Source organism: Schistocerca americana, chromosome X (assembly GCF_021461395.2).
Source record: "Schistocerca americana isolate TAMUIC-IGC-003095 chromosome X, iqSchAmer2.1, whole genome shotgun sequence".
NCBI classification, from domain to species: domain Eukaryota; kingdom Metazoa; phylum Arthropoda; class Insecta; order Orthoptera; family Acrididae; genus Schistocerca; species Schistocerca americana.
In genome coordinates, this window is record NC_060130.1 from 583,157,858 (window position 1) to 583,182,754 (window position 24,897).

Genomic DNA, 24,897 nt, shown 5'->3' on the forward strand with positions numbered 1-24,897 from the left:
ACCTATTACCTGGTAAGCCAAACTGAAGACCTGGCCAAGGTGGCAGCACTGTCTTGTTTATGCTAATGAGGAGGACAGTAACAATGTATGCCTCAAATCCCTACAAGTGGGACACCTCCACGCACTATATGTCAGTGCCCTGTATAGTGCAATAAACATAAATCAACACTTTTGTGTCACAGTACTCCTTGGAAACTATTATTTTGCCGACATTTATTCACAAAATAACAGGTATAAATCTATGTTTCACCTAAATAAACCACTGACCACTTAAATTCTTATGCCTCATATTTTCATAAATATCTAATGTATAAGGGGCAGTCAAATGAAAACCGAACACCAGCCGCAACATGACCATGGAATGGTTCTGTTCAAAAGTAATCACTGCACACATTGAGACATTTATGCCAATGGGAGGTGAGACAATCAGTTCCTGTTTTGTAGAATGCAGTCAGCTGCTGACGGATCCACAACTGCACCCACTCTTGCACTTCCTCATCCGATTGAAATTGACGTCTACGCATCTTTCTTCAATTTGCCAAAAGTGTGAAACTCAAATGGTGAAAGATCTGGGCTGTATGGGGGATGTTGCTGTATTTTCCAACCAAATTGCAAAGTGTCCAATCAGCAGTGTAGGGGCTAGCGTTATCGTGCAACATGATGCTGCTTCTGATCATAGAGTTCCTCGAGCATTGAAGCCCAGTCAATGCACAGTGCTGTGAAGACACTTCGCAGGAAATGTGACTTGCCATAACGTCAGAATGCCCAGGAATGTTGTCAGATGAAATCATCCTGTTGCATGATAATGCATGGGCCCACAGTGCCAATTGGATGAAGGCTATGCTTCGGCAGTTTGGTTGGGTAACACTGCAACATCCTCCATACAGCCAGGATCTTTCACTGTGTGATGTTCACATCTTTGGCGACCTGAAGAAAGACATACAGGTCGTCTGTTTCAACTAGACAAGGAAGGGCAAGAGGGGGTACAATTGTCTATCAGCAGCCCACTGCATTCAGTGAAACAGGATTTGATCATCTCATCTCCCAGTGAGATTAAATGTCTTAATGCATGAGGTAATTACTTTTGAAAGGAACCAACCCATGGTCCCATTGTAGCAGATGTTCAGTTTTCATTTGACTGCTCCTCATAGTTTGCCTTTTTGAAACTAGGTATTCTTGTTCCTAAATGATAACTCATTTATTATGGCATATTTTACAAACAGATTTCATAAACAGAAAATTCTTCTCATGGGTGGAGAATGTGAGTTGGGGATGGGGATTGAACAACAAATTGATTGTTGATTAAGCTTATGGTACTATCTTATAATAAAGCCATTCACACTGATGGACATTTGTGCAGGAGATATCATCCTCGGTAATCAAATGAGATCAGTAACCTACCGCTGATTAAAATAGCACCCATATTAAAAATGGTGAGACAGGATATATGGTGAGAGTATTGGTATATTGTAAGTAGTAGATTCAGTACTAGTCAAATGATGATTTTGTTGGTATTGAAATGGGTTTGAGTATATGACAAAAATAAGGGAGAACATCGCTGAGCGTAAGTTGGATACTGGTTTATGGCTGCAAAATTAATATTTATTGAAAATTAAATGCCACTGTTTCAAAGTATACTGTTACACTATTTTGCACAATGTGGTCATTTTAATGGACAGTAAATAAATTCATGTCATTGAAGCAAAGGTCACCTTCTTAAGAATGTACTAAGAAAGGTCTGTGATAAATTGCAAAATCATAACCAGCTGCACTGGGATTTGCCCAGATAGCATATATTCCGAAACCCAGGTCAGCAACATACTGATGGCAATCAGTTGAAGGGGAGAACGGCAAAGAAGCTGGCTGAGCCAGTGTGACTTTGTCTCATGTGCAGACATGGGCCAGAGGGTTTGCCCTTAGCAGAAAACTGTGGCTCCATAGGTTTTAGCATACCCTTACAATTGAAAGTGTGTATACAGGACAGCAGATGATCTTTGTAACTGAAAAATGAGTTTAAAAAATTCTTTGAGAACTGTTATATTCACTGTATAAGTATGTACAAAGTGTAAATATAAGAAGGAAAGAAAAGAGAGATTATTGTTTATTTTCCTTAGCTCTCTGTAAGTTCCTTTTTCATTTATTTTTCAGGCTTATGGTATTAGCCGAGTAGCAGAAACATTCTTGGTACCATTTCCGATGTCTTCAAAACCACTAGCTATTGGTAAGAATTTTGAGAATTGTGCTGTTGTTAGTGTTTACTGTCTTCATATATTATTGACTTTTTCTTTTTACAGGTGGCAGTTTTCAGAATGTGTGCACCACTGATGTTGATTGGAATTCCCATCCTGCTGTAAGGAAACTGTCTGACGTTATTGATCTGAAGTGCAGCTGTGGCTTTATAAGTATGGTTGATACAGAGAACAGTATAGATGGTCATACTAACAAAAGTAATTTTTATAGGCACACTCCAGAAGAATCTAAGTGCATTTCGCCTATCTCCAGTTCAGGATCTAATGTTGACAGCTTTGTAGAAGCTTGGGTGAAAACAGGATCCCCAGATGACACATTTGAAGAGCCCACTAGTGTAGATTTATTACCTAGCAATGGCTTCACAAATGGTGAATGTGCTTCTGTCTTAAAAAAAGAAATAGATAGCACATATCCTGAAAAATTAAATATTAAATCAAAGTCTGTTGACAATGAAATTAGGAATGACAGTAGCCTCTTGTCCTCAGAAAATGATAGTAGTGAAAAGAGAGATCTTGAGAATATATCTACAGATATAAATCGATGGACTCTTTTGGAGTGTAGTTTTGGAATTCCACTGTTTAACCAGGAAATAAACAGAGAAATTTGCAAGAATATCCTCCATTACAAACTGTATCAAGAAGATAGTCTGCGTCAACTTACTCATTCCAGTCGTAAATTGTGCCTCAACTTGTTGGACTTCATAGCTAAATTTCAGGTATGGATAATAAAAATAACTCTGTGAACTACCATCATAGAACATTAGTGTGTAATTTTTCGGTGTGTTACTGTGAACAGTATCTGTGGCCTTTACTCCATTCAATCCATTAAGCCACAATAATTGTTAAGTTTATGGTTCATACCGCCGGCCGGTGTGTCCTTGTGGTTCTAGGTGCTTCAGTCTGGAACTGCGTGATCGCTAGGGTCGCAGGTTCGAAACCTGCCTCGGGCATGGATGTGTGTGCTGTCCTTAGGTTAGTTAGGTTTAAGTAGTTCTAAGTTCTAGGGGACTGATGACCACAGATGTTAAGTCCCATAGTGCTCAGAGCCATTTGAACCATTTATGGTTCTTACCCTCAACCTGGTTGGTTTGTGGAATTCTGAGAAATAATTCTCAGAAATGCGTGGATAAGTAACAGTGTTCCTCTGTTTGGTGACACCTTTGCAATTAAATTTCTGCCAATTTTAGCATTATTTCTGTGATGTTGAACCAGTTAAGAATGCAATATGTGGAGACCGATCATTCCTTATTTTTCATGTTAATATCTACTTTAAAAACAGTTACAGTGATACATAAACAGAAATTGCACTGTCCCCAACCCATTTATAATATTTGGGTTCAGTTGTTCCCGTCATACTCTAGCATGCATATTCTTGCCTTTAATGAGTGGCACACTTGGAATCCTACAAGTATTTGTATAATTTATTGATGAATGATAAGCTTCATGTCCTTTCTAAAAACATGATTTCCTACATGTGAGATTGCCTTTAGCACACCTTATTAACACTCTTTTCATTCCGAATGAAGCCAAATAACAGTTGTTGTTTTTCTGTTTAATTTAGTTATCTGCATTTTCTGTAGATCATATTTGTAATAACTTGCTATAATGTGGAAAGCGGCAGCAATTTAACAACTAGACTACATTTTATCAGTAAATATATGGCTACATGCTGACAATTTGTGTAACTGAGTTTATAGTTCAGTCATCATCTACAATAAAATCTAATGAAAGTAAGACTAAGGTTCAGTTAACAAACACTTATGAACACACTTCAGAACTCGTAGGTTTCTCTGTAATGAGACTGATAGAAAAATAATTGTATACTATAAAGGAAGGAAGTGAAGAATAGTATGTTTTTACTTGGAACCTCTCCCCCATATTATTGGTCAAACTCTTATGTTACTCTTTTTTTTTTTGTTTTTGTAGCTAGTCATAAACTTCTACCAGAGTTCACAAGTACACAGGAAGGAATACAATCACTGTAGCAGTTTCCAGTAATGATGTTAAAATAAATTTGGCTATTGGCTTCGATATATATTTACCGAATCTCTGAAAAGATTGTGATTAGTGAATTATATTTTCCATTGATTATTAGAACAGTTTCTATTAAACAGTTGTGAAACAAATCACTGTACAGTCTTTGTATATATTATTTGTTTTTGCATATGGTTGAATGCTGGCCATATACAGAATACTGAATTACACAGTTTATTATGAGATAGTACCATAAGCTTCATCAACAATCAATTTGTTGTTCAATCCCCATCCCCAACTCACATTCTCCACCCTTGAGAAGAATTGTTCTGTTTATGAAATCTGTTTGTAAAATATGCCATAATAAATGAGTTATCATTTAGGAACAAGAATACCTAGTTTCAAAAAGGTAATAAAAAGGAACTTGTTAGTCTGTGACATTTTCAGGCACTGCAGACAGAAATAATACAAGAGCATTCTGAAAAGTAATACCTCCAAATTATTTGTGTGGAAACTCTTAAAGTTTTGTGGCGGTGTTCGTAGCGACAAGCAATTCGCTGTAGAAACGGCTTACGAAGTCACCGCCACACTTTTAATAGCGGGCCGACCAGTCCGCTGGAACAGTGAACAGAAAGATGAAAACCCAAACACTCTGATTAAATAAAAGTCGGTACTTATCTTTATTAACGAAGATACAGAAACACAGTAGTGAACTCCGTGTCTACAGAGATCTGTCTAGTTCGAGTCGGAGCGGCTAGGTCAGCGTCGGCTGACGACAAACAACAACTCTGCTGCGATGAACACACAATTGACTAGCAAGTACACAATTCGGTGGCGAGTATACAACTGAGCGGCGAATACAGAACTGTCCTAGCGCTCGCGACTCCAGCGCTTAAGAACCCAGAAGCCAGCGGTGGCGCGCGCAGACTTGCGGCGATTTCCTGTCTCGCTGGCGCTGCTTATGCGGACGGCGTCCGGACTTTGATGCTGCCAACCTTTTGGCAGTGGGCTCGGGTGGCATTACTGGCTAGGATATAACACTCCTCCCCCCCAAATCGCCGCACCGTCGTTGAATAATGACGTGGCGAGCGTCGACGGCGGGGGAGGGGTCTGGCCGCAGGCGTAGCAGAAGAGACCGGGGCAGAGACTGTTGTCGGTGGCAGTCCCCAGTCCGCACCCCAGCATTGGCTGCGCGGGGCCTCGGGAAACACCGACTGAAAACCGAGGTCAGGGTGCACGCCTGTGACCACGGGCGCAGCTTCTGGTACTGGACGCGACGGGGCGTCGGGACCCACGAAGAGAGGCAGCGTCTCCTGACGCTGCGTCGACGGCTGCTGAGTGGGCGCCGGACAAGGCGCTGCGGTGTCAGACTCCTTGGGGGTGCCCAAGGAAAGCGGCTGCAGGACAGGCTGCACAGCCACCGCTTGGGAAGGCTGAGGGGTTGACGTCCATCAGCTCCGAAGGCGGTGGCAACTGAAGAGGGACCGCAGGCGCCGGAGCGACCACCTGGGGCGCTCCCGGATGAAGCTGCGCGGTAGGCATCAACGGGACGGGCTGTCGGCGTGGTAGCGGCGACGGCTGCTGCTGCTGCCCTGGGGGCGGCAGCGAAGTCGGAAGGCGCGGCTGGAACCCGCCGCGGACCAAATCTGTGGACAAAGAACGAGCGGCAGAATCCGGGCGGCCAGCGCGGCACAACTGGTTCTGATGCCTCCTGTGCACCCCAGTAGCACCTTGAACAGTATAAAAACCGCGACCCTGGACACTTATCACGGTACCACGTTCCCAACGACGGCGACCGTGATAAACTCTGAAAAAAACGGTGTCGTTGCGCTGAAAACGCGTGCGATGCTCAGAAGCGGCGGGTCGATCCGGGGGGTGCAACAACCGTAGTAGGGTGCGATGAAGACGACCGTGGCGAAGCTCCGCAGGCGAAGGGCCGTCGCGTGGCGTGGTCCGGTACGAGGACAGGAACGTGATGAGGGCCTGCTGACGAGAGTGCGTAGCACGAAGGCGGTCCATATGATCCTTGAATGTGCGTACAAAACGTTCCACTGCACCATTCGATTGAGGGTGGAACGGCGGAGTAAGAACATGGCGAATGCCATTGGCAGAACAAAAACTTTCAAATTCAGCAGAGGTAAATTGTGGACCATTGTCAGACACTAAAACTTCTGGAAGACCCTCAATACAAAAAATTGAAGTCAACGCCTGTATAGTTTGTGCAGACGTTGTAGACTGCATGGGCACAACAAACGGAAAATTACTAAATGCATCTATCACGATGAGCCAACGAGAATTCCAATATGGACCAGCGAAATCAATATGTACTCGCTGCCAGGGACCGGCAGGGCGTGCCCACTCAAAATAGCGTTGAGGCGGAGCAGCTTGGTGTTCGGCACACGTCGAACAATCTGTAGACATCTGCGTAATCTGCTTATCAATGCCGATCCATGTACAATGACGGCGGGCAAGCTGCTTGGTGCGGACCACTCCCCAATGACCTTGATGCAACAAGTCGAGGACCTTGGATTGGAGCACTTGGGGAACCACTACACGAAGCTGGTCATTCTCGGTGCGTAACAGCAAAACTCCGTGCGAAACAGACAACAGATGACGTTGACGTTGCGGATAATAGCGACGAACCACAGGATCCGATATGTCCTTTGCCTTGGACGGCCAACCACGTTGAACAAAACGTAATAGTAAACTCAGATGAGGATCCGTAGCTGTCTCACGTGCCACCTGACGATAATCAATCGGAAAATCCCGGAGGGATTGATGCTCATCGGCGTCAATCTGATGGCAAGAGTCGTCAGAGGAATCGAAGACATCATCCGCAGCAATCGGCAATCTATAAAGCGCGTCAGCGTTTGCATGCTGAGCTGTAGGGCGATACAGTATCTCATACTGGTATTGTGATAACAAAAGAGCCCAACGTTGTAGTCTCTGAGCTGTCCGCTGAGGAACTGGTTTAGACGGATGAAACAGTGACGTCAGGGGCTTGTGATCTGTTACTAAATAGAATGGTCTACCATAGAGGTAGTGACGGAATTTTGTGACACCGAACACAATAGCCAACGCTTCCTTGTCCAATTGGCTATAATGACACTGAGCTTTGTTTAGCAATTTAGATGCGAACGCAATAGGACGTTCGGTGTTACCGACTCGGTGAGACAACACAGCACCGAGGCCGAAAGAAGAGGCATCACAAGCTAACACCAGAGGCTTGTTAGGGTCGTAATGGACCAGACAACGATCATTCAATAAAGCCTCTTTAAGCTGCTGAAAGGCTGATTGGCAATCAGCTGACCACACAAACGGAACATTCTTACGGCGGAGACGATGCAACGATGCAACGGTGCAGCAATCTGTGATGCATTAGGTATAAACCTAATATAATATGTCAATTTGCCAAGAACTGCTTGCAATTCATGCAGATTGCGAGGGGCGGGCAAATCACGAATAGCTGCTAAATGTGACTGGGAGGGATGAATGCCTTGAGCATTAATAACATGTCCCAGATACTCCATCTCCGTAAGGAAAAATGAACATTTATCGATGTTGCAACGTAGGCCTGCCTGAGACAACACTTTAAACAAACACTCCAAATTACGGAAATGTTCAGCAGGCGTCCGACCGGACACAACAATATCGTCTAAATAGTTGCAACACGATGGCACATTAGCCAGAAGTTGTGACAAAAAACGCTGAAAAACAGCTGGAGCTGACGCACAACCAAAAGGCAAACGCGGAAAACGGAACAACCCCAACGACTTGTTTATGACAAAATACTGTTGTGATTGCTCGTCGAGGGGCAATTGCAAATATGCTTCACGGAGATCAATTTTGGAAAAGAAACAAGCGTCCCCTAACTTATCCATCAGCTCGTCCGGTCTAGGCAAAGGAAAAGAATCAATGACAGTCTGAGGATTAACTGTCGACTTAAAATCAGCACACAAACGTAACTTGCCAGACGGTTTCTTTATAATAACTAAGGGAGAAGCCCACTGGCTCGCTGAAATGGGTTGAATAACACCATTGTTTTGCCAACGACGAAGTTCATCTTCTACAGGTGCCCGGAGGGCGTGAGGCACTGGACGAGCACGACAAAATCGAGGCTGAGCATTATCTTTTAACGTAATATGAGCGGCAAAGTTCGCAGCACAACCTAGTTCGTCTTTAAATATGTCACTGTATCGTTTACACAAATCGGTTATGCTGTCTTGAGGAACAACAACAGAATTAATTTGCAACACATTGTCTTGGATAGACAGGCCAAACAAGTCAAAACAGTCTAATCCAAAAATGTTTACACTGTCTGTAGCGTGGAGCACTGTGAATGAAACTGTTTGGTATTGCCACGGAATGTGGCTGGCACGCTGCATACACCTAACACAGGAATTTGTTCTCCACTATAAGTAGCCAAAGAATGTTTTGCCACTGAAAGTTTAGGGCGGCCGATAGCCGCATACGTAGCACTATTTATGAGAGTCACAGACGCACCAGTGTCTAATTGAAAATTGAAGGTCTTATCCTGGATGCGTAGCTTCACAAATAGTTTATTACACTGTCTCTGGATTGGTGCAGTGGAGGCGGAAGACACAAAATCAGCGCGTTTAGCGCGTGTTCGCTGCTGACGACAACTCGTGGGTTGGGCGGGTGGAACAACAACTCCCGCTTCACTTGCAGTCTGTACATTACGTTTTACAGCGTTTGAATTACGCTTAGGTCGCATAGCAGAGGGCTGGGTGGGTGGCTTATTGCGAACAAGTTTATTACCCACACGAACCGTGGAAGAGTCTTTAAACGCGACCTTCTGGGCGGGCTGGCTTTGAAGAACATGAATATCCATGGGCTGGGCAGCACTAGAATTGTTCTTGCGTTTATGCAAACTAACTGCCTGGATGTGTTTTTTCCTTTGACAAAAGTGACAAACCGCGTTTCTTAACGGGCAACGTTCACGAGGATGAGCAAGAACACACTTAGGGCAAGACTTAACTCTATCATTTTGCACACGCGGCTGACGAATGTGTTTAACATGACCCGGCCGGCTAGTGTTTACAGTCTGACTCTGCCGGTGGGGCCGCGGGCGTGACATAACTTGCTTAGCACAGGCAATTTGAGAAATACACGGCTGATCTAACTCACACTCAGCATAGTCAAAAGTATCTTGGGCGTCAATGATGTTCATCACAGTCTCTGACGGGTCAGGCAACTTTAAGATAGCAGCACGAATACGAGAATCTGCAATGTTTTGAGTAATAGCGTCTCGTAACATGACATCACTGTAGGAAGCTCCACACACACAATTAAATCGGCACTGACGGATGAGGCCCCGTAAATCCGTTAACCACTGTTTATTAGATTGATGTGGCAGTTTCTTTAATCTGAAGAACTTGAATCTGGCTGCTGCCACATGAACTCGCGACTCGAAATACTCAGCAAGCTTGTTAACAACAACGTCATAGTCTAAATCTTCTGCCTTGGATTCCGGGAACAACTTACAAAGTAGTCGATAGACTTCCACGCCTGCAGTGGAAATTAAATAAAGCTGCCGCTCAGTACCCGTGATTTTGTAGACTGTCATGTGCGCCTGCAACTGCGCGAAATATTCTCGCCATTCTTCTCTCGATGCATCAAAAGCACGGAAAGGTGGTGCCGCCTGTGCTTGTTCCTTTTGTGTTGGAGGATTAGCCGCTTGTTTGGCGATTGCGTCCACCAGACTTTGTATTTGCTGACTCTGTAACAAGATCAACTGTTGTAATTCGGCAGACATAGTGAACACAAATTAAACCAGCGCCCAAAATTTTATCGCTATAATTAGTATAACCAGAAACAAGTTGAACCAGCCCTGCACACGAGTTTGGAAACCATCGTCGCCAGTTTTGTGGCGGTGTTCGTAGCGACAAGCAATTCGCTGTAGAAACGGCTTACGAAGTCACCGCCACACTTTTAATAGCGGGCCGACCGGTCCGCTGGAACAGTGAACAGAAAGATGAAAACCCAAACACTCTGATTAAATAAAAGTCGGTACTTATCTTTATTAACGAAGATACAGAAACACAGTAGTGAACTCCTTGTCTACAGAGATCTGTCTAGTTCGAGTCGGAGCGGCTAGGTCAGCGTCGGCTGACGACAAACAACAACTCTGCTGCGATGAACACACAACTGACTAGCAAGTACACAATTCGGTGGCGAGTATACAACTGAGCGGCGAATACAGAACTGTCCTAGCGCTTGCGACTCCAGCGCTTAAGAACCCAGAAGCCAGCGGTGGCGCGCGCAGACTTGCGGCGATTTCCTGTCTCGCTGGTGCTGCTTATGCGGACGGCGTCCGGACTTTGATGCTGCCAATCTTTTGGCAGCGGGCTCGGGTGGCATTACTGGCTAGGATATAACATAAAGCTTTTTAAGTAAAACAAAAGTTATTAACATTCTAGATAAGTGTGGAAGGTAGGATTGGTGCAAATATCATAGCGCTCTTGTGTGATCTGGCATTGTCTTACTGAAGGAAAGGGTGCTCCATGTGTGGATGAACCCTTCAAATTCGAAACTTGATTATACTACACTGTTTCCCGTGCATTGAGAAAGTTATATGACACACCATCATGTTAAAGGCGACACTTCAGGTCTCTCTTACGGCAGAGGGCTGTAAATAAGTAGACATGAAGAATAAAGATGTAGATTGCTCATTATGTCTGTTTTATTAAAAAAGGTCTAAAAGTTTTCCCACACAGAAATCAGAGGCATCACTTTTCAGCATGCCCTCGTATACCATTATTCTGGGAAACTGCTAAAAGTTGTGATTGAGGGAATGCACAGATAGTTCTGAGCAGTCAATAGTGTCAGATTTCAGACAGTGAACAATAAGCTGCAAACAAACACCATAGCACAGTGAATGTTATATTGGTAAGTGAGGTCGACCTTAAGATCAGTCAAAAAAAAATTGCAAAATACATCAGTGTCAAATATATGTGGTATATAATGGATGTCTTCATGGGACACACAGACCGAGCAAGGTGGCGCAGTGGTTAGACACTGGACTCGCATTCGGAAGGACGACGGTTCAATCCCGCATCCGGCCATCCTGATTTAGGTTTTCCGTGATTTCCCTAAATCAGTTCAGGCAAATGCCGGGATGGTTCCTCTGAAAGGGCACGGCCGACTTCCTTCCCCATCCTTCCCTTATCCGATGAGACCGATGACCACGCTGTCTGGTCTCCTTCCACAAACCAACCAACCAACCAACCAACCATGGGACACACAGGAGTACAATGCTCTGTTTGCACTGGAATATTTGTAGGTTACTATAACCAGCTGACACACCCATATCATATGCTGTATGTGCTTCTTTCGTTGTTGCTGGACATCAGCATTGCTTGATAGCTCAAGTATGTCTTATTCAAGTAATATATTGATGCTCAAGTTAGATGGGGTGTGGATTCCTGGACTGTGCTGGGCATGAATACAAAGGCACAAATAAAAATTTTCTCCTTAATTTATTAATCAACACGTAGGCCCAATAATAGCTCTGTTCATCCATGGTTTCACGAAGATAGGAAGAGAGTGGTGCTGAGATCACCACCAATGGGTTCAGTGGTATGTCTTGGTTGGAGCCAGAAAGGTTATGTTGTCATGATTTTGTACCTGTTGCCCTGATATATGACAAGTACAACTGGACCCAGCCGGCAGGAGAATGGAGATTAGGAAATAGGAAGTGTTTAGCTCTCATGTGTTTCTCAATCTCCTGCCATGTAACCTGCATGAGGTATTGTGAGCAGAGGTCTAGTAGACCAAGATGGGAAGGGGGGGGGGGGGGGGGGGGGTAGGCAAAGGGGGGATTAGGCGATGGTAAATGCGTCAAAGTTTCCCCCCTATAGCATCCCCTCCCATCTCCATTTGTCAGTGACTGTCCCTTCTTTCCATGAACCTTTGTGGGGACAGAAGTCATAGTGACAATGTGGTGTAGTTGGAGCTCATTACTCCTACACCAGTAGTCAGGCTGAGTCATTGTGATTGCTTTGGCCCCTTGTGGCACGTGTGAAGGGAGCATTGACTGTTGTCGTGGCAACAGCTGATTATGACTGGCTGTGAACATTTGTTGTGGCCTATTGCTAACAAAGATTCTTTGGGTTTACAACAGGTTCTAGCTGAGCATACGAGTCCATATGCACTAGCATGCATGATAACGGGATATGTTATAGGCATGGACACATGACAGAATGGCAGAAAATAGCTATTGTGTTTGGATGTGCCCGTGACTACACTGCAAATGAAGCTGTCCAATTTGTTGGTGTATCAAAGTGGATTGTTCATTGTGTGTACGAGGAATGGTGTACCACTCACAACCGTGTAACATGGGATAAGAACAATGGGTCTGATAAGACTCTTAACCAACAGGGACCGAACTAGAGTGTAACGATTTGTCAATGGCAGTCAGATTCGAAACCATCATGAGTTGCTCCTTTTAGTGAATTCAGATACGTATCAACCAGTTTACGAGCATTCAAAGGCGAACAATATGCAATTGTTGTTCGGAGTTGAGTACCTCGCAAAAGGCCATTGTTCGCAGAAGTACATAAAGCTGCATGTTTTCAGTTCGCCAAACACCACAGAAACTGCATAGCAACTGACTTGAAAAAACATTAGGTTAGAGTTCATTGAGTGTAAGTCAGCCAGAAACAAACATCTGAGCATAATGAGTTGATAATACGTTGGTCAATACAGTGTGTAACGATTTGCTTCATAAGCCAAAATGGAGTGAAGTGCTAATCTCGTGATGGGTAACCGGGTAACTATATGGGTAACTATATCCCGACAGACAAGTCCATGTCACGTAACATATGCTCCTTGCTGTGCTGCCAGACATTAGTAATCCAGCTTGAGTATCTCTGATACAGGTTCAATATTGAGCTGTATGGGCATGTGAGTTACTATCTCGTGGACGTTTTATTTCATTGGGCTAATGATCAAATATTTTTATGGCTACCCATTGAACTCCTTTCTCAGCTGCCAACAGCTTCTTCTATACTCCGCCCATCATAAGAATAAACGTGATGTAAACAAACACAAATGTGATGATTGGTCGGAAGCTGTTGCACACATACATTGGTGTTGTTACACTCTTCGAAGTAGGTCCTACTTATGTATTAGATATATTATTATGAAGTTACATTTAATGAAACTTTAAGATATTCAATGTTTTTTCTTAATCACACTTTAGCTGTGTAGTTTTTATTTAAAAAATCGTGTAAAGTCACAGCCTCTTCACTATTGTGCTCTGATTGTTGCATTGTTAATGTGCAGTATGAAAATGGCTGAGGCTGCTTCCTCTTCCGTAGTGAAACACGTGTGGAAAACAGTTAAAAAGTGTCGAGAAATAGAGTGTTCGTAATGTTTTTTCTTAAATTTACAGAGATAATTAGCTTCGAAGTTTTCCAAGGGCCTGTATTAGATACAGTTGAGACACACATACGGATTGGATGTATAGAAGAATCAGTAGCGAAATAGATTGATAACGTACTGCAGTTTGTGGTTCGCTGGTTCAAATCTCGCCAAAGTCAATTTTTTTCCTCGTCCATTTTGAAATATCTACATCTCATAACTGTAAAATTCATCATTTTTTTATGAATAATGCACATCTTCTTGTTTCTAATTACATATTGCATGCAAAATTCCTGTTTTCATTTCAAAAATAAATTCTTAATTGTTTATATTTTATGAAAGACTTAATAAAAATTGCTTAAATTAAGAAAACACAACAATTTAATTTTTGATGGCAAAATTGAAACACTAAATACCATTTTATTTGGACCGTGTCCATTGTTTTATACCACTGGTGTAGAGTAGTGTTGTAGAAACATGAAGAACAGTCATTCACGGCATTTAGCGTACCATACAGGTGCTGCATTTTTGCATTTACCTCTGTGTCATTAAAATATGAACCCAACAGAACTGATCTGGAGAAGAATTACAGGATTTGGCCCAAGAAGTAACAAGACCGTTAACCTGACAGATGTACTGGAACTAATACATGTAGCTTTTTCACGTTTCACTGGCGAAATATAGAACGGTTCGTCATAAAAGAAAAGGAGAAAATGTGGCACCTGGTTGACTTAATGGATTCTGTTGTTGATAGGCTTGTTATCAACATAGCAGATACTTACAGAACTGAAATGTATATCTTGGATTCAGATAAGGAAGGGACTAAGAGATTACCATATGACTGACTGTAATTAATACTTTCAGTGGCTTTAGTATTCAACAGTATGATGAAATCCCTGCAGTGTGCTCACTCAGAAAAATTACCCTGTGTTTAAATTAGAAATTTTCATCACTCTTGTTGATAATTAGAATACTATGTCAGGGGAGAACGAAAGCATTTTATGCTTTGTGTGTGGTCACCTAAGAAGAGCATGGTAGTGCTGGAGTTTTGCCAAATATTATTTCATTCTCTTTAAAAATTAAATGACATTTGTAGCTATGTTGTTTCTTTGCTCTTCTCTTGTTACGTCTGAAATGCAACTGCTCACATCATTGGAGGTTAGTTGGACCGCTGGCTGGTCAGTGCTGTCCAAGTTTAATGCGCCGGTAAAGCTGTTGTCTCGCATTATCACTCAGTCTGTGTGGGTAACACAGCATAAAACGTATCCTTGTGATTTTACTTGACTATACTGATCACAGATTGCCTTCCGCTCCACATGAAATGAAATCCAGTGAGATTCAAGCAAATGTGGAAGAATACATGGTGTAATGTTTACATAAGGTTTATTCTTATGATGAACAGAGTATAGTGTTGCAACTGTGGGCATTTCTACACTGCCTGCCAAAAAAAGTGAAGCACCCAGAACACATCAGCAGATGTCAATGTAACTTCATACACGTACATGCCATTTTCAGGTATGTATATGGTTAGAGTTGTAATTCCCTCTGACAGGTAGAGTGGCCACCAGAATGCATTGGTTTTGTTCATGTTTAGTGTTGTTGCCAGGCCTGGTAGGATATAAGGGGCATAAACAGTGTAAGGTATTCAATGACCACCGAAGGTCATGGAAGTGCTGGGTACTGATTAGAGACAGCATTATCAGCACCTGACAGAGTTTGAAAGGGGTCTCATTGAGTGTCTCCATTTGACAGGATGATTGAAGTGTGCAATATCCAAATTTATGTGACATTCGGATGTGACAGTGATGCAGTGTTGGACTGTGTGGGGAAAATGAGGGCAGGTGTACTCATTGTCAAAGTTCCAGTCGACCATGTCTGACCATCACAAGGGAGTATTGCCATATTCTGCACCAAGCATAATGCCACCCATTCACATCTGCAGTTACCATCCAAGAACAAGTAATGGATTCCCTGCAATATTGTGTGTTAATCTGCACCATTGGTCAGTACTAGCAGCAATCAGACTAGGTAATTACTGGCCCATACGTATACTGCCATTAACACCACAATACAGATGACTGCATTTGGAGTCTTGCTGTGGTGGGGAAGATTGAACTGCTGATGAATGGCATCGCATTGTGTTCATCATTCGTGGGTATGGTGGCAACCTTGAGAGAGGTCCCATTCTTCCAATGTTTTGGAGAGGCACAGCAGTGTTACTCCTGCCATTGTGGTGTGGGATCCATTGAGTATGACTTCAGGTCACAGCTGGTAGTGATTGAGGGAACTCTGATGGCACAACAGTACACCATGGATGTCTTGCACCCTCATTTGTTACTTCTTGTGTGGCAGTATCATGGTGCCATTACAGGACACACATGGCACATGTGTGTATGAACTGCCTGCATGACGTTGAGGTACTCTCAGGGCCAACAAGATCACCAAATATGTCCGCGACAAAACTTGTGTGGGATCTGCTCAGACATCAACACTGTCACAGTTCCATTAGCAAGGACCACTTAATAAAGTTGTGGATCAGTTTGCCTCAGCAGAAAATACAATTTTTTTATGACTCCCTTCCCAACTGAATCAGTCTGCGCATCCAGGCCAGAGGAGGAGTAATTTCATACTAATAAATGGGCTAGTACTGCCAAATTCTTTGTAAATTTGACTCAGTGTTGTAGTTGCTGAAATAATATTATATACCCCGTGAATCTGTGAAGTTTCACTTCATCTCTTCGTCCCCTTTGGGTTAGTTGTTTTTTTTTTTGGGTCAGACAATGTAACCTGCAAGACTATCACTCCTTTCTTCCAGGAGTGCCAGTCTCGCAAGTTACACAGAATTTGTGTGAAGTGTGAACTTTGAAAGATAGGAGATGAGGTACTGGTGGAAGTAAATCTGTGTGGACAGATCATGAGTCAAACTTGGGTAGCTCAGTTGGTAGAACACTTGCCAGCAAAAGACAAAGGTCCCAGGTTCAAGTTCTGTACACTCCACTGCAGAATAAAAATTCATTCTGGAAATGATCCTCCAGGTTGTGGCCAAGACGTGTCTCAGCATATCCTTTCGTCCAGTAGTGCTAGTCGTGCAAGTTATACAGGAGAACTTCTGTGATGTTTGGAAGGTAGGAGATGAGTACTGCCAGGAGTAAAGCTGTGAGGATGAATCATGAATCATACTTGGGTAGCTCTGTAGTTTGAGCACTTACTCGAGAAAGGCAAAGTTCACGGGCTCGAGACCCAGACCAGCACACAGTTTTAATCTGCCAGGAAGTTTCATAATATTCGTACTTACTAACTTTTCTTATGAGCAAGGAATAATTTTTCTAGTATGTGGCTAAAGAAGGTTCTTTACCTGTTCTTGTAGACATATAAGTTTTCGCTATATTCTTCTTGTGAAATGCGAAAACCAATTTATTTACTGAGATCATTGCATTAACACAATTCCTGGATTACTGGTATTGGGCATATGTATTTCCATATTCAGATCTGTGAAAAGAATATATGCCAAGGTTACATGCTTAGAGGCATACAAAAATGCAGGGGGGAAAAATTACATACCCATAAAACTGGGCAGTGGTTTTTACGTCATACAATGCTTAAATCACACTGTCACTTTGGGACTATACAATATGCTGTAAAGTGATAACTCTCATAAAATTCTGCTCATATGGATGGATACAATCCAAAGTCAAAATATAAGAAAGACTAATCTAACAAGTTAAATTTAAATAAAACATTCCATGAGAGAGTTGAGGCATTGCAAAGGCATGCCTGGGGTACTGTCATAATGTCTGTACAACATGGGAGTACAAATGGCACGAACAATACAGCTACATGCCACATCTTGCGTATTTGTGGTATCATGTCATGTTGACTGTGTCAGAGTAACTGATGACTGGATTTGGAGTGTAATGGAAATTAGTGCTGAGAGGTACCACCAGATGGCAGTCTGCACTGCACGATGAAAATTACACCCAATGTTAGAGGTTCACACTTTCGTTTAACATTGAAATTAACAGAAGGAATTTATCATCACAGTAGTATACCCTAAGTAATCACAATGGCAAAGTTTACACAAATTGTATGTAAAGGAGATACAGCTTGCCGTAAAGTGTCATAGATAGTTGCATACAACATCAGATAAATTGGAAACTTTTGTGATGTAATGATGACATGTTACATACATAAACAAAATTATGCCCTACAGTCAACATTTACAGAAGCATGAAATAGAATTTGACCTTATTAGTTGGTTTTGCTGCAAGTGGAGGACAATTAACAATTATATTATATAAAACTGTAAAATGAGTCTCTACACAATGTAGGATAGAAATATAAAATACACTTAATGTATAATACTTTTATTAATAAAAAAAAAAAACAGTATAAAATTATATATAAATATACCTTTTATTTTTTAAATTTTCATCCTTAGCTCAACGTGTCATCACTGTATGAGTAAAATTATAGTTGATTTATAACCATTAGACACCATGCTGATAATACATAGTAGGACTGTTTATGAGGTTTCTTTCCATATTTTACTGTTATTGTATTGACTACCACTTCCCTCAGACAAATGTGTGACTAAGATCATTCTATAGACTGAATTTGTCTGTGACAAGCACATCCCTGTGTTCTGCATCTACATACATACTACACAAGTCACTGTATGAGGTATGGAGGGTATCTCGTACCACCACTGCTTGTTTCTTTTCCTGTTCCAGTCACAGATGTAGCGAGGGGAAAATTGACTGTCTATATGCCTCTGTACGAGCCATAAGTTCTCTTATCAAACAATGGAAAATCCGGGATGGAATGTAACAATATTATGAGAAGGAAAGTTGTTACTCACTATATATCAGAGATGCTGAGACACAGGTAGGCACAACAAAAAGACTCTCACAATTATAGCTTTTGACCACCATTAATGCCATCATCATCATCAACAACAACAACACACACACACACACACACACACACACACACACACACAACTGCAGTCTCAGGCAACTGACCACGATTGCCTGAGACTGCAGTCGTGTGTGTGTGTGTGGGGGGGGGGGGGGGGCGAGGGGGGCGAGACGTGTGTGTATGTCTGTCTTTTGTTGATGAAGGCCTTAACGGTCGAAAGCTATAATTATGAGATTCTTTTTGTTGTGCTTATCTACGACTCAGCGTCTCCGCTATGTGGTGAGTAGCAACTTTCCTTCTCCTAATTTCTCTTATGTTATCCTTTGCAGTCCTTACATGAAATGTACATTGGCAGCAATAGAATGTTTCTGCAATCAGCTGCAAATGCTGCTTTTTAAATATACTCAATAGTGGTTCATGAAACGACATCGTCTTCCATCCAGGGATTCCCATTTGAGTTCGTGAGGCATATCTGTAATACTCACATGCTGATGGAACCTACCAGTAACAAACGTAGCGGCTTGCTTCTGAATTGTTTTGATGTTTACCTTTAATCTGACATGGTAGGGATCCCAAACACTCGAGCAATACTCAAGATTGGGTTACACTAGGTTCTATATGAGGTCTCCTTTATAAATGAACATCACTTTTCTAAAATTCTCCCAATAAACCTAAGTCAGCCATGCATTTTCCCTACTACTGCTCTTATGTGCTCATTTCATTTCAAATCACATTGCAGTGTTATGCCTACATATTTGATTGATGTGACTGTGTCAAGTAACAGGCTACAAATGCTATATTTGAACATAACGGGGTTGTTTCTCCTATCCATCTGCATTAACTTACTTTTTTTGTGTTTAGGTCAAGCTTCAATTCATCATATCAGCTAAAAAGTTTGTCTAAGTCCAGTTGTATCCTCCTACAACCACACCATCTTAATGTCTCTGATTACGCAATAATGGGTTCATCTCTACATTGTTATGAACAGGAAACACATTGGCAGATATGTAGTACATAAATCAAATGTGCTTGAGCCTACAGCAGTAATGTTTTCAGAAAAATGCAACATATGACGCAGCTGTTAGCTCTGCAAACAATTGTGTTGGATATATTGTTGACTTTTGTAATGTATGCAAGACCACGCACTGCTCTTCTTTTGAAACAGCTACTCTAGGTCAACCATGTACTGACCAACACATTTTTTGTGTCGTAGAACTGTTACCAAAGCCTTTAAATGACATGTTGGTGCACCCGCAACTCTGCTGCAACTACTGTCTTTGTCATACAGCATCTGAAATTTTGTCTGCGCAAAACAAAGTCCAGATGGCATCTTTATGATACATTGTTGTTAACTTCTCATAGATACTACAAGCTTCTCGCAACAAAAGTAGAAGCATCACTGAGACATTATAGCTTTAACACAAAACTTTTCATTCTTTCGAATGGAGTGACTTTCAAACCTGGGAGTACTCCTTTCCCACAAAGATAATAGCATGATTCTGGTTTATGAGGAATGCATGCCAAGCATTTACAGTGATTACTAAATTTTTCTTTCCTTGTTACTATTTTTACCTTAATGGGCAGTAGTGACTGGTTGTACACATTGGTGAACCATTGTATGTTGGCCCACTTTTGGTAAGCAATATAGGAGTAATTTTGGGTGGCGTGCATTCGACAAGCCCCTGGTAGAGTTTGCTGTTGAGTACACTACAGGATTCAGTGGCTGACTCTCCTCTTATCCTTATGGAAATCATGTAATACCTTCCCGTTTCCCATTAGTGTGAAGTTTTTAGAGTTGCACAGATGATATAAAGAACTCATCTTTTCTTCTTTTCTTTTATACACAGTTTGAAATGTGTGTTGTATGTTATTTCTCACTCCTGTTGCATTCTCGTTTTACTGAACCATGCTTTTGCATTTCACATCAAATAATAAATTAATTCTTTTTTTGCTCATATATCTTCTGTCTCTTATTATTTTCTATTTCGTTGGAGATCATAAATAATATAAGTTACAGTGATGGTAGCTTTGTATTTTGCTTCAGTTTTGATAAGTCACCTTATCACTGTTCTGTTTGTAGTAATGAGCACAGTACATAACTCTGTGAGCTGAAGGTTCTGTGTCCAGTGTAAGAGGTTCTTAAAAAGTTATCATCTAAAATTTTTCTAATGTGTTCAGTTCCTTCCATTACACCAATTTTTCATTTAGTTTGTCTCTAGACTATATTCCAGCTTGATTGTATTATGTGCTCTTGATTTGTAGTCTCATATCCCTCCCATCATTCCCCTGAATACCTATATCTTTTTATGAAGTTAGGAGATGTCTCCTTGTCCAGACAATGCCTGGAGTAATCTTCTTCAGATGTTCAATTTGAGAAAACTGTGGTAGTTGCAAAAAGATGAGTGATTGATATTCAGTTATCTGTGGATTATTTTTACCTGAACAAAGTGAAAAGTCTTCAGTGGTGACAGGTGAAAGATAGATACATCAAAGCATAGTTACCTGCCTCAGATAAAGTGATTCTTTCCCTTGTTTACTTGATTTGTTAGCATCACTTTTTACATTTTTCCACTGTATTGAAATTATAAATACTGATTCGAGAGTTTCATAGAAAGTTAGAGTAATGTAGTAGCTCTGCAATAAGTCCCAAGGAACTACATATTGCTGACAAGCTGCTGTGTCGTCCTCTGTTGAGATGCCATTGGACTTTGATACTCAGAGATGTGTCTTGAACAAATGTTGCTCTGTAGCTTGCAAATATTGAAAATACATCATTTACATAAACTGCACAATACATCAATATACATAAATTTAAATGACATATTTCCAATAGGAGATGTCTTCAGCATTGTTATGGTTGTTGATTTCAACGTTTGAACTGATGCTGCTGCTTCAAGTAGTTTTCAATTGTCCTCATATAGCTTACATGTACTGTGATTTTATGCTCATGCCATTTTTTTTAAAAAAAAAAAAAACCTTGTGTACTCAGTGAGTGCTTGAAAAAAAGGGGGGGGGGGAATTGTGGTGCTGCTGTGACTGATATGGATTTAGAGTTTGTATTTTGTCATTGCACTCCAACTTGTGTGTATTGTAATATCACACTGTAACACAACAAACAGTTAATATCATCCACACGGCTTACGAAAGAAACTTGAACAGGTGACTAATATGTACAGACTGTACAGACACCCACATTTGTGTAATTTTTTTTTATAACAGTATGACTACTGGTGACAAATTTGTATGCTGCCACATGTTAGTTAACAGTTTGGGAGTGGTAGTTATTGGGAACTGTAAACTGTAGTTTAGGTAGGGAAAATGCAGTGAGACAGAAGGAGGGGTACCTAGTGAGGCCCTCACATTGATATGTTGAACATATGTAAAAGACAGGAAGATTGCAGAACAAGAGGCAAAGATTTCCACCCCTCAGACGGAGATTGAGGCACCAAAAAATGAAATAAAGAGGGGGGGGGGGGGGGGGGAGCGATGTGACATAGGTAACAATAAAGGGGCAAAAAGGCAATAGTTTAGATAATTTTGGATGGGGCTCACATTGATTCTGTGCCAGTTGTTGCTGTTGGAGGATGGGATATATAAGACATGGGACACACCTTAACAGGAGGACGAAAACAGATTAGCTGGACCAGTAACTGAAAACGTTGGTTGAGGGGAGGGGGGATGGGGAGAAGGGAGGATGTGAAGAGGAAGGTACTGTCATCAGTGGTAAAATATCTGTGAGAGGTAAGCCTTTTTTAGGTTAAATAACTCATTCAGACAGATTACTCTAACCCTCAAGCAGGTGCGCGTATCTATAAAGTGCACGAACCACAAAGAATATTTTCTTGTACCATTCCATTGTTGTTTTACGATTCTGAATCCATACCTATTCCTTCGTTACTGCTTCACATAACACAGTGATAATCTGTGCTATCATACATCCAAGTGAATAGAAGTAACATAAAATAAACAGCATGCTAGGTGAGAAAAAATTTACGATCTGTGCTAGAAAATTAGCCAGATTATGAGCTAGCAGCAAAATCCCATAATGAGGCTGTTATGTACAAGATAATAATGGAGTAAGTGTTTGGCTGGGATCTGATGTAACTGGGTTAGAGTGGGTTATTATTGTAGGTTAGTACTAGCACGCAGGAACAGAGTGATGTTACGAAAGTTTTTTTGTTGTGGTGTAATTAAACAATGCTTCAGCTCATATAATGTAAGTGTATTATATATTTCTCTTTTAAAATTAAGATTAAACTGTGATTTTACTCATACATGGTTACTTGAGTAACGTGTACAAAATACACTGCCATGTGCTCAAGGGTTAAGAGAGATCCAGTTAAATGAATTATCACACACAAAATTAAACTTATGTGCCTAACCTTACCGTGATGCAACAAAATGTTAAAGGACTCAAAAATAAAGTTGTTGAACTTCTTATCTGTTTGTTTACACAATCTAGAATGACAAAAGGAAGTTGATATATTTCACGTGTTTGAGCACTGTGTAAATACAAGAATCCATATGTTAAACATAGAGAACTAGTAATTAGCAGCCCATTTCTGTAGGGAAAATATGGAGAAAGAAGGAATTGTCGTGTATGTGAAAAATAAAATCAAGTTCAAATCTATTGATAACAATAGCTGCTGCAGAGATCAACAATTGGAAACCTATGCTTGCAAATTGCTGCTACTGGAAAAGTCATCTATAACTGACACAGTATACAGATCCCCACTGGAAAACTTGTAAATATTCTTAAAAAATTGAATAATTATTATGCCACTTAGCAAACTAAAGGGAGTCTATAGAGAATTGAATATTAATTTTCTGTAAGATTCAGGTAAAAGAAATGTTTTGGAAATGTTACTTTAACGATTATAACATGAATTCTGCTGTTAAATTTTCCCACCAGAATTAAACAGGACATAAGTGTACTAATAGAAAACACTTTTGCGGGTGAATATTTAATCAGTTATATGAATGTTTGTCCAGTTGTGAATGGACTCTTTGACTATGATAATGTAGCCTGTTATCGTTGTCTTCAGTCCAAACTGGTTTAGGCAGCTCGCCCTCTTGGTATATCCTCTGCAAGCCTCTTATCTCTGCATAACTATTGGATCCTACATCAATTTGAACCTGCTTGCTGTATTCAAGTCTTGGTCTCTAGAATTATATACCCAGCACATTTCCCTCCATTACCAAATTCACAACTACTTCCTCACACTTACAATATATTGGATGTTAACAAATTCCTCTTTTTCAGAAATGCTTTTCTTGTTGTAGGTAGCCTGCATTTTATATCCAGTCTAGTTTGGCTATCATCAGCTATTTTGCTGCACAAATTGAAAAACTGAGTTACTACTTTTAGTGTATCGTTTCCTGATCTTGTTCCTTCAGCCTAATTTACTTTTATTTAGATTCATGTTACAACCTCTATGCAGGACACTATCCATTCTGCTCAACTGCTCTTGCAGGGCCCTTGCCTTCTCCAACAAAATTTCAATGTTATCAGTAAACCTCAGATTATTTTACTGCTTTCCTCTGAACTTTAATTCCCTTTCCAAATTTCTCCATGGTTTCATTTACTACTTGCTCAGTATACAGATTGAATAACATTTAGGGTAAGCAGTGTACTTGTCTCACTCCCTTCTCAATTACTGCTTCTATTTGATGTCATACTTTTATAACTGCAGTCTGATTTATGTACAAGTGTAGAGAACCTATATCTCCCTGTATTTTATCCCTTCTATCTTCAGAATTTCAGAGAGTGTATTCTAGCCAACATTGTCAAAAGTTTTCTCTAAATCTGCAAATGCTATAAATGTAGCTTTGCCTTTCTTCAACCTATGTTCTAAGATAAGTCTTAGGATCAGTGTTGACTCGTGTTTTTACATTTTTCTAAAACTCAGACTGGCCTTTCGCAAGGTCAGCTCCTACCAGTTTTTCCATTCTACTGTAAATAGTTCAGTAATGTTCACTCCTGTCGATACCTGCTTTATGTGGAACTGGAATTATTGCATTGATGAACAATTAACCATACTAAATAACATATTTGATTAGAATGAAGTGGTATTGTGTGAAAACAGTAAGAGTAATTAATGAACAGATAGCAAAAAGTTTCAAGACAGCCCTACAGGAAGCTGACAGGAGGGATGCAATTACTGTGATAGGTGTCAATACCAGATATAAAGTGAGTATAGATGAGTTTGTCAGTTTTTACCAGGTGATTTTCCGAGGAAACAGTAAGGCTTTGGCACTAATAAGACCTCAAAAATGCCTTGGATTACAAAAGGAATCTGGATATCTTGTGCATGGAAAGGGAAATTTTTAGAAGAGAGAGGTAGGGCTTATTAAATGTTGCAAGAACATGATT

At 41.0% G+C, this 24,897-nt stretch overlaps 1 protein-coding gene across 1 annotated transcript in view; it reads left to right on the forward strand.

The window, feature by feature from the left end:
• The window catches only part of LOC124555493 (protein FAM91A1), a 169,651-nt gene that overhangs the window by 130,054 nt on the left and 14,700 nt on the right, over nucleotides 1–24,897 (forward strand). The window contains exons 11-12 of the mRNA XM_047129418.1: nucleotides 2,149–2,221; nucleotides 2,295–2,965. Coding sequence (XP_046985374.1) covers nucleotides 2,149–2,221; nucleotides 2,295–2,965 — 744 coding nt within the window. The remainder of the gene's footprint in view (nucleotides 1–2,148; nucleotides 2,222–2,294; nucleotides 2,966–24,897) is intronic.